We start from the raw sequence: 11,841 nt of genomic DNA, 5'->3' as shown, positions 1-11,841 counted from the left end.
CCTCATCTGTTTCCCCATCTGCTCCTGTTAAAAAATGGATGTGCTTTTCCGTCCCCTCACCACCCTTTCACCTCCATGGGAACCACCCTCATTGTTTCTGATTTTCGCTCTCTTGTTTTACATGCAGGGATCAGTAGGAGTTTCCTTTGATTTAGTTCACCTGCTGCCTTCGTGACTCACACACACACTTCACGTTTCACTTTTTTTTCTAGCGTGGCCTCTTTGTTCGGTACAGCAGCCGTTCATTTGTTTTACATGAGAATACATTATATTTGACATCAGCTTATGAAACATACAACTGTGCCCTTGGATCCGACTTATTCTCTCAAAGAAGCTATACTATGTCAAAAAAAAAGAATGCGATAGATGAGATTAAAAACATCAGGCACTACATCTCTCTAGGAAACAAGGCGCTACAGAGGGTAGGGCGTACGGGCCAGTACATCACTGGGGCTGAGCACCCTGCCATCCATGACCTCTATACCTTAAAATTTGTCAAAGACTTCAGCCACCCAAGGCATAAACTGTTCTCTCTGCTACCGCACGGCAAGCGGTACCGATGCAAGTCTGGAACCAACAGGACCCTAAACAGCTTCTACCCCTAAGCCATAAGACTGCTAAATAGTTAGTTAAATAGTTAACCAAATAGCTACCCAGACTATCTGCATTGACCTTTTGCACTAACTACTGTTTATTATCTATCATGTTGCCTAGTCACTTTATTCCTACCTATATGTACATATCTACCTTAATTATCTCGTACCCCTGCACATCGACTTGGTACTGTTACCCCGTGTATATAGCCAAGTTATCATTACTCATTGTGTATTTATTATTACTTTTATTATTTCATGTCATTACTTTTCTATTATTTCTCTATTTTCTTTCTCTCTGCATTGTTGGGAAGGGCCCATAATGTAAGCATTTCACTGTTAGTCTACACCTGTTGTTTACGAAGCATGTGACAAATACAATTTGATTTAAATTGATTTGTGTTGCATACAGCACATTTTTGCCACTTCAACTGTGAGTGTGCTTATGTGTTTGCACAGAGCTGAGTATATAGATTTCAGTGTGAATAGGAAAAAATATGACACATGTTGAATGTACAGTTGAAGTTGGAAGTTTACATACACTTAGGTTGGAGTCATTAAAACCACTCCACAAATTTCTTGTTAACAAACTATAGTTTGGCAAGTCGGTTAGGACATCTACTTTGTGCATGACACAAGTAACTTTTCCAACAATTGTTTACAGACAGATTATTTCACTTATAATTCACTGTATCACAATTCCAGTGGGTCAGAAGTTTACATACACTAGGTTGACTGTGCCTTTAAACAGCTTGGATAATTCTAGAAATTATGTCATGGCTTTAGAAGCTTCTGGTAGGCTAATTGACATCATTTGAGTCAATTGGAGGTGTACCTGTGGATGTATTTTCAAACTCAGTGCCTCTTTGCTTGACAACATGGGAAAATCAAAAGAAATCAGCCAAGACCTCAGAAACAAATGGTAGACCTCCACAAGTCTGGTTAATCATTGGGAGCAATTTCCAAATGCCTGAAGGTACCACGTTCATCTGTACAAACAATAGTACACAAGTATAAACACCATAGGACCACGCAGCCGTCATACCGCTCAGGAAGGAGACGCGTTCTGTCTACTAGAGATGAACGTACTTTGGTGCGAAAAGTGCAAATCAATCCCAGAACAACAGCAAAGGACCTTGTGAAGATGCTGGAGGAAACAGGTACAAAAGTATCTATATCCGCAGTAAAATGAGTCCTATATCGACATAACCTGAAAGGCCATTCAGCAAGGAAGAAGCCACTGCTCCAAAACCGCCATAAAAAAGCCTGACTACGGTTTGCAACTGCACTTTTTGGAGAAATGTCCTCTGGTCTGATGAAACACAAATAGAACTGTTTGGCCATAATGACCATCGTTATGTTTGGAGGAAAAAGGGGGTTGCTTGCAAGCTGAAGAACACCATCCCAACCATGAAGCACGGGGGTGGCAGCGTCATGCTGTGGGGGTGCTTTGCTGCAGGAGGGACTGGTGCACTTCACAAAATAGATGGCATCATGAGGAAGGAAAATTATGTGGATATATTGAAGCAACATCTCAAGACATCAGTCAGGAAGTTAAAGCTTGGTCGCAAATGGGTCTTCCAAATGGACAATGACCCCAAGCATACTTCCAAAGTTGTGGCAAAATGGCTTAAGGACAACAAAGTCAAGGTATTGGAGTGGCCATCAAGAAGCCCTGACCTCAATCCTATAGACAATTTGTTGGCAGAACTGAAAAAGCGTGTGCGAGCAAGGAGGCCTACAAACCTGACTCAGTTACACCAGCTCTGTCAGGAGGAATGGGCCAAAATTCACCCAACTTATTGTGGGAAGCTTGTGGAAGGCTACCCAAAACGTTTCACCCAAGTTAAATAATTTAAAGGCAATGCTACTAAATACTAATTGAGTGTATGTAAACTTCTGACTCACTGGGAATGTGATGAAATAAATAAAAGCTGAAATAAATCATTCTCTCTACTATTATTCTGACATTTCACATTCTTAAAATAAAGTGGTGATCCTAACTGACCTAAAACAGGGAATTCTTACTAGGATTAAATGTCAGGAATTGTGAAAAACTGAGTTTAAATGTATTTGGCTAAGGTGTATGTAAACTTCCGACTTCAACTTTATAGTATGTGGTATATTGTGCTGCTAGCCCTTATTCAAATACTAGCAGCAACCTTAGATGTGTCCATTCGTTGCAATCACAAGCCCCTCTATTCATCATCATATGAATATGCATTATGGCACATACTTCAGTGATAAGTGAGATGGATTGTTCCCCTGCTTTTTGTCACGAGGCATAGTGAATAACCTTGTTAAAACTACTAATGCATGCAGGCATCCAGTTGAGCCAAGTGAACGTGATGGCATTCTGAAGCCAAGAAACTATCCAGTTGATATTGTTTACCCTTAGTATAGAATTGATTATACACATATGGAATTATAGGATTGTTTGATATAATTGCATCATAGATGTACTTTGACACTTTACATTTCCTTGAACCCATGTTGGTTTATTAAGTATGAATAGTTCACGTTTTAATAGTTTTCACCAGTGGAATGGATGGAACATATTTATGTTCAGTTATACATTCACTCGATGGGTAGATGTTATATCAGTGCATTGCATTATTGTTGCGTCATCTAAACGTACACAATCCTTTCCCTCCCTCCAAAGCCATAACAGTACAACTATACATCCAATGCTGAGAAACAGGGTCATCCATTCCGAGGCGAACATTCTAATTCTGCTAACCTCCATTTTTCTGTAAATACAATTAATATGGTGGAAATACGACAGGGTTGTAATGAGCATCCGTGCCTCTTGAACTCTGAGCACACAGGGGGAGCAGCCTCAGATACATTTATATTTTTGCAATCTCAGGTTATTAATGATTAGTCCATGCGTGTGTGTGTGTGCCTGCTGAGTGTGTGGGGGAGATAAAAGGCTGTGGGTGTTGGATGTAGGCTGCATGGCTGTAATGAAATGCACAGGTCACAACCCCACGCTTTGATGGTGCTGTGATGCTGCTACACCTTGTCATCCCACCGTTTCCCAGGATTCAGATTGAGGTCAGAGAATGGAAAATACGAAAAATAAGAGTGAAAGGAGCAATATGACTGTTCCAACCTCTTCCGAGGACCTATCAACTGGTTTGGATTGTGTGCTTTGCATTTATTGTTCAGAAAATGGAAATATATTTGAACAGGATTCAATGAGGTGCTTATCTTGGATACATTTGTGAACTATACACTTGATTTCCAAAAAATTAAAAAAGGGTAGATAACATCCCATAGACCTTATACTGAGCAGTAAACAATTTTATTGTGCGAAACAGTTTAAAAATCAGACATATTTTGACACTTGTGATCTCTTCTCAAAGCTTGAAAATGTATCACTTTTAGTGGACATAATGAGCTCAGTCTACTTGCTATGCTGTGCAAGTGTACTACAAGTAATATTTTTCATTCAACAGTACTGAGCTTTAGAAACCCTGTGGCCTTTTCACAGCTAAAGTGAAACATGCCTTACCTTTCCTCTTGCTCTGACTGACTGGTCTTGGTTGAGTGTTTATCCATCTTGAATGGAGATAGATGGTGTAACGCTTACACAGTGAGTGCTTCACAACCCACACACTAGGCAGGCATCCAAAAATGCAGAATAGACAGAGATTTATGCTGCTAATACTACAGTACTATCAGCTTTTATCCCTAAGCATATATACCTACCACGTCAAGTGAAAATGATCAAAGTAATATCAAGACATAAATGCTAAATTTAGATAGTATTGCAAGCTCTTAACCTTCCACTATCATGATATTGCCAAAACCTTATTCAGTGGACCTGACACTGTAACTTTAAATTCAGTGTGAATAATGATCCCTACAGATGTAGGATCTTAATTTGAGCCTGTTTGCTAGAGCAGGAAAACATTTTTATTGGGGTTGATACATTTTTTGTAACGGGGATTCTAGGCTGAAATTTCAAAGTGGAAATTACAAACTTCAAAAGCCTGTTTAACCCTCAAATTCACTAAAGGTTTTTAATTTCCTGCATTGCAGGAAGGTTATCCTGCAACAGGGTGAACAATTTAATATCCTACATCTGTACCTTTCATTCAGAACAGTCATTTTTACAGGAGTAGTGTTGCCTAATATGAATATTTTTGCTACAGATTCATGCATTATCTATCCAAAACAGCCATGGAGACAACTGTGTGACTGGATAGTCCAAGATCTATGTACAGTGTGCAGTCTTAATGTGCTACAACATGTGTGTCTCTCTCTCTCTCTCTCTCTCTCTCTCTCTCTCTCTCTCTCTCTCTCTCTCTCTCTCTCTCTCTCTCTCTCTCTCTCTCTCTCTCTCTCTCTCTCTCTCTCTCTCTCTCTCTCTCTCTCTCTCTCTCTCTCTCTCTCTCTCTCTCTCTCTCTCTCTCTCTCTCTCTCTCTCACACACACTCACGCACACACACAAACAAATGTGCATGCACACACACACACATAAAATGCGCTCATAAATGGAAGCTACAGTATGTCACAATGAAATCCCCTCAACTTTCTGCATGGGCAACTCACATGTTCTGGTGCATTACAGATTTCTCGATTGCTAAGACACATTTCTTGAAAGCTGCTCTCCTTTTCTCTTAACTGTGAACACAAAACCCAATTTTCAAGCTACATTCACAAAACCTCAGACTCTTCTTGCAAAACCAAACTTTCACCTCAAAACAGTTCAATCTGTGCTCAAAATTGAACTATGTTGTCAAATCGTGCCCCGAGTCAATCAAAATTAAAAACACTACTGAACAGTCACTAAACACTACGTAGAAAAATAGAAAACACAATGCTCAGGACATGAAGCTGGATAAATAAATGTTTATTGTTCACTGTAGGCTAAATGCATGTTGCAAAACAAAAAAAAAACTGTGCATTTAGCACTTGTACAAAAACACAAAACAGAAATCTTGTGCATTTACATGTAGCACTTGTAAAAACAAACAGAAATCTTATGCGTTTGCCACTTGTGTACAGTAAGCCCATGTAAAAATAAAGTACAAAAATATACAAATAAGTGCATTACTCAGCCACAGCATCATGTCTCCGTACTGGGTCAGGCCACAGGACTTCATCCACATCACAGGCCACATTTTGTCTGGCCAGGCAACGGGGGAAAAAAAACCTGGCATGCCGTATCCAGGCTTGGCATGCCTCCACACCTATGTCACCACAGGCAAGTCCCATGGCTTGCAGGAGATTTACCCTGGTGTAAGGTTGGCGTTCATATACCTTCCACCGCCATGAGGAGAAGAATTCCTCAATGGGGTTTAGGAAAGGGGAGTACGGTGGAAGGCAAAGATGATAAAACCTTGGTTCATATTGTACCACTCTCTAACCTGGAGGGCTCTGTGAAAACTCACATTGTCCCAAACAACAACATAGATGGGATGCTCATCCTGCTGCCCTAACAAAGCATCTCGCATGTGATTGAGGAAAATGAGGAGCTGGTGAGTGTTGTAGGGCCCCAGGTTGGCATGATGGTGGACAACCCCATGATTGCTGATGGCAGCACATAATGTGACATTGCCACCACGCTGCCCAGGAACACCAACAATGGCCCGATGGCCAATCACATTACGGCCTCTCCTTCTCCTTTTGGTGAGATTAAACCCAGCTTCATCCATGTAGATGTATTGATGGGGTCTTTCCATTGCATCCAGTTGAAAAACCCTCTGTAGAAATAGATATAGTTTTGTAAGTGATACGGAAAAAGTGATTTAGGCCACTACAGTAAATCACTACTTAGAGTAATCAACATTGAATGAGTCTGGATATATGCCAACCTGTACATACTGGAATCTTTGCTCTTTGACTCTGTCTGAGTTGCGATCAAAGGGCACTCTGTATAGCTGTTTCATGCGCAGTCTGTTGCGCTTGAGGACACGATCAACAGTAGAGAGGCTGACACTGTTGATACCCTCAAAATTTAAATGGTCCTCAATGATCTTCTGTTGAATTTCGCTCAGTTTAATGGCATTGTTCTCACGGACCATATCAACAATTAGGGTCTCTTGGTGTGGGGAGAACATACCTGTCCTCCCACCCCCATGTGGCAGTCTTTCAATTCTACAAAAAGAGAACATGGAGTTACAAAAAATATACATGGAATACTAGGCCTACAAACAGTTAGACCAACCCTCCATTACAATACTACAGTACATTGGTACAGTGATGTACTGAAACATATATTTACTTACAGTATACTGTGGTACAGTATATAGTATGTCACAGTAATTGCTGTCAACATTTACATACTGTACTATAATGTCAAAAAAAGGTTACCTGTTCTCTTCTCTAAATCTTTGGATTATGGTGGACACAGTGAATCTACTGATGTTTGGTTGTACCCTTTGTCCAACCTCCCTCATGCTCATACCATGGACAAGAACATGGTCAATCACAGTAGCTCTGATTTCATCAGATATTACTGTTCTTTGTCTTCGCTGACCACCTCGACCACCTCGACCTCCTCTCACACGAACTCTTCCTCTCAGATTTCTATCCATTGTAGGGCCTCACAAACCAGTGCTCTCTGAACTGGCTTACTGTATATGTTCCCTCACATCATTAGCCACAAGTGTGATCAATTTTGAGTTGTTGTGTTCAAGTGGTGACACCTGTGCTCTAATTGTGTTTGACTTTTGTCACCTGTGCTCACCATTATGCAGCACGGGTGCATCACAATGAAAATGTGTTGGCAAGTTATGTCTAAACAGGTGAAAAGTGCTTATGGTTTTGCCAAAAGAGTGATTGATTCAATCAGTGGGTTCAGGCAACTGAGCATTTGGTTCAGACAATAGGGTTTAGTGTTTTAGCAATTGAGAAAAACTGTAACCTGCAAACGAATGAAACAGATCCTCACTCAGGGCCTGCAGTTCTGTGGCTGCATGGTTGTGAATGAAGCTAGATCCCATTATCTGATAAATCTGTGTTTCAGAAACTTTCCCAATTCAAGATGTGTCACACAGAAATTCCATTAATCTGGAAGAATAGAGTTGTAATCTCAGAGGCCTGCGTTCTGGGCTCTGTGCAGAGGACAAAGGTAGGACAGATAGGGAGAGGAGCCATCCTCAGAAGATGGCATGTCGACTTAAGTACACACAGATTGAGATCAGGGAATTTATATCCTGCCATATGATGCTCCACGAGGTCGGGAAAATCAATGTTGATCGTAATATTAGACATCTTCCATTGGTTTTGAGTGGGTTAAAAACACGCAGGGCTGTTTATTTTGTTACTTGTAGACATCATTAAATTAATCAAACAATGGCCAAGTAAACAACTCACACAATAATCTGTTTGCCCAAAACGTCTGTACATGTATATGTTGAAAAAGGCTTGAGACCAGACCAGGTAGCAATAAAATGAGAGAAGCTCTAGAAAAACAACGAGACCTATTGACACAATGTATTCACAAGATTACATGAGTCATCACTGAGGGAAAAAATGTTATTTGAATATGAAACCAAATTGAATCTGGACAGATGTGGGTGAATAACTGTCACGGAGATGGTGATATGAAATGATAGGAGGAGAAGAGGGGGGAAATGAAAAACCTCATCAGTCAAACCTGATCCCTCATTGTTTCTGGGGTACCACAGGTGCCTAGTGAGGTAGCTAGTGTTGCGCATGCTGCTAGCTAGCTCTGGGCTGCTACTGTACTGTAGACTCTCAAGGACAGGTGAAGATGAATGACTGGTGGAGTATACTGGAGAAGAGTGGGGTTCTGGGTTCTCAAGGTTAGAGAATTCATACAGGATCCACCAAAAGCAAGATCTCAGCATGTGGTACAGCTACTGTATTCATCATTGTCTATCCATGTTAGGCACATGGCAATATGAAGCTTACAGAAGGCCTACTCATTCTAAGTAGAATTAACTCCATGTAAGATGTATTTGCTGGCTGAGAAATAACATATAATTGTCAATAGATATCTCAGAAATAACTGGGGGATTAGGGCTATATAAACATCCTAGTTTTTAATGAATCTAAATGCAGTCATTTACAATTCAAGTGTTCAGTGACAATAAGTTAGCATTGCAATATTTGTTATCACCCTTCAGTTATTACATTTTATTACTTCATCATTCAAGTTTGACTGTTCAAAACACAAACGGTAAATCATGTTTGTCAGACAATTTGGCTCATCAACACCTTTCTTTACCTGGATACAAACCAACTTTACAACAGCAGATGGGGAGGTCAACCCCTCTCCCACGCAGACTTTTATCCTTTCCATTATACCTTAAAGTAAGTAGAGGCCCATGTCTCTCATATGCCAATCTTTGAGATGGGAAGCTTTTACCAATCCCTCTGCTCTTATTAAATGATTGCTTTTACTTAGTAGTGCTTCTGTCAGTCATTTTTACTGCAAACCCACTTATAGCTCCATTTGGATCCACTCCCCTGCACTCTTTCCACTACCTTGATGCGATAAGGAATACTTCTGCTTTTGGAAGATAAATGGGCTTGGTTTTAAAGAAATAGAGAGAGAATGGGATCGAGAGAGAAAATATGGTGAGAGCGATAGAGGCTGAGAATGGAGAGAGAAGAGGGAGAGGATATTCTTAAGAGTTACGGTAATTATGGATCATAATTGCAGCCTGTCAGATTGAAAATCAAGAGAAATGCAGCTTCTAGGTATGGGTAGTTGCTCTTAAGCTGTACTGAAGCAGACCTCCTAACATTAGACAGATGATCAAAGTAACATGTATAGCCAGGGCTAACAGCATGGCAAATTAATTGACAGCGACCTTTATTCCCCTACCATCTACCCAAGGGTATCAACATGCATGCCATAGGCCAAGGGAGTAGGAAATGAAGGGAACAAACACATACTCTGTAGCCAGCCACTTCAATGACTAGGGGACACCAACACCAAGGCTGCTGCACACAGTTTGATGTACTCTGACACAGAACGTGTCAAGCAAAACACCCTAGAGTAAGCCACTGTTGAAGACTTTGGCAGGCTTTTGGAAAAAGGCTTTTATTGAGAATCCCTGGCAACCCTGTTCATGAGAAATAAAGATATCGAGGGAGCCAACACTGCTTTTTTATTGCTGGCCATATGTATTACATTTATTTCTGTAGTGTTTTAAAGGGATGTTGTACAGTGTCACAGTACAGTAGCTCAACCCTGATGTCTGTCTCTTCTCATATCAAAGGGCGGAGCCTATCTTGACCAGAGTGAAGGAGGACCATACCCGGATCATCCTCCCCGCCATCGACAACATCAAGTTCAACACGTTCGAGGTGCAACAGTACGCCAACGCGGCCCACGGCTACAACTGGGGCCTGTGGTGCATGTACATCATCCCCCCTCAGGAGTGGCTGGACAAGGGTGACGAGACAGCCCCCATCAGGTAACACACCTCACCATAGCTGAGCACCCCCTCCATTATAGATGAGGATGTTTGATGAAATATGGATAGCTAGGTCCCATATATGACTTATTCATGTTTAGAGCCATCAACTATATGGCTGTATGGGTCTTCGGTCCAAGTGTACAGGCCAAACAACTAACAGAGTCAACCTCAAACAAACAAACATTTTGATGAGGAAACCTTGATATTGGGTCAGTAGTGTAACTGCATACAGTGAGCAATGGACTTGACTTTAGTCTACACAACTTTGTTCATTGGTGCTGTATTGTATGGAAGAAATGTTGTCACTGTAATCATAGAATGGATTATTATTACAGTAAATATTCACCTAGGGGCCTCAGGTAAATCATGTTTTATATATTTTTTATATGTTCAGCATTAGTATTATATCATATTTCCTAAATCACACAGAAATAGTCATATATTTCTCCGGACGTGTTTGGCTGGGTCAAGGTCATGGCAACACACAAATCAGGTCATAAAATAGATTTAATTAATTATTCATATAGCCCCTAATGATGTGTCTGAACACTGGAGGTGACTTCTGAACCATGTGCTATGGCCATTTGTCTTCTGGTTGAGGCATTCAAGCATAATTTAGCTTATGATTGTAATTTAACACAATGTCAGGAGCCAACCAACAGAGACAGAAGAGACAATATGAGACTGTTCTGACATCATGGCTATGCTACTTTGCTTATTACTATTTAAATTACAACCGAACCATGCTTTGCCAGTTAGAGACAGAAATGTTAAGCGTTGGAAATAATGTTAAGCAGGGCTCTGTTAAGTGGTGTTACTGTTGCTCCTGAGACAGATTAAACAAACATACAGCAGAACAAGCATGAAAAACTCAACTTTTCTTATTAAATATTGTAAGAGGAGTTATTGGGATTCCTTTTCATATGGACTACAGTAACCCAATTGTTTCTGTTGTAAGATCTTTTATGTAGTTCATGAGATGTAGACATTTTGTCAAAAACAGCAGTGGAATGACTGCAAACATTGCAGGTGCTATTTGCAGTCCTGTTATTGACACTCCAAGCCTCAAGAGGCAGGTGGAGTGTGTTGGCTGTGTGGATCCCTATTGGAAATCATTCCTGTACTTGTTTCCTAAAGCCCTCTGTCCATCAACAATAGACGTAGTGTAGGCCTATGGCTATTCAGAGCTGAGACCGATTGCCTTCGCACTCAGGTGTTTGGGCATCCAAAAATGCATATCCACAACAGTGCCTTCAGAAAGTATTCATGCCCCTTGACTTATTCCATTGTGTTACAGCCTGAATTCAAAATGGATTAAATTATGTTTTCTTCTCACCTATTTACTCACAATACCCCATAATGACAAAGTGAAAACATGTTTTTAAAATGTTTGCAAATGTATCGAAAATGAAATACAGAAATATCTTGTTTACATACGTATTCACACCCCTGAGTGAATGTTAGAATCACCTTTGGCAGTGATTACAGCTGTGAGTATTTCTGGGTACGTCTCTAAGAGCTTTGCACAGCTGTATTGTGCAATATTTTCACATTATTCTTTTTTAAATACTTCAAGGTCTGCCAAGTTGGTTTTTGATCATTGCTAGACAGCCATTTTCAAATCTTGCCATAGATTTCAAGCCAATTTAGGTCAAAACGGTAACTAGGCAACTCAAAACATTCAATGTCGTCTTGGAAAGCAACTCCAGTGTATATTTGGCCTTGTGTTTTAAGTCAATGTCCTGCTGAAAGGTGAATTTATCTCCCAGTGTCTGTCGGAAAGCAGACTGAACCAGGTTTTCCTATAGGATTTTGCCTGTGCTTAGCTCTATTCCGTTTCT

At 40.5% G+C, this 11,841-nt stretch overlaps 1 protein-coding gene across 1 annotated transcript in view; it reads left to right on the top strand.

Moving 5' to 3' along the window:
• The window catches only part of LOC311141373 (polypeptide N-acetylgalactosaminyltransferase 9-like), a gene marked incomplete at both ends in the record, with an annotated part of 91,461 nt that overhangs the window by 26,144 nt on the left and 53,476 nt on the right, over positions 1-11,841 (top strand). The window contains one exon of the mRNA XM_084176675.1: positions 9,800-9,997. Coding sequence (XP_084032801.1) covers positions 9,800-9,997 — 198 coding nt within the window. The remainder of the gene's footprint in view (positions 1-9,799; positions 9,998-11,841) is intronic.

The sequence above is a fragment of the Coregonus lavaretus genome, assembly GCF_964263955.1.
Source record: "Coregonus lavaretus genome assembly, chromosome: 14".
Classification (NCBI taxonomy): Eukaryota; Metazoa; Chordata; class Actinopteri; order Salmoniformes; family Salmonidae; genus Coregonus; species Coregonus lavaretus.
Note: the sequence above shows the minus strand (reverse complement) of the source record. Positions and strands in the feature narration are given on the sequence as shown.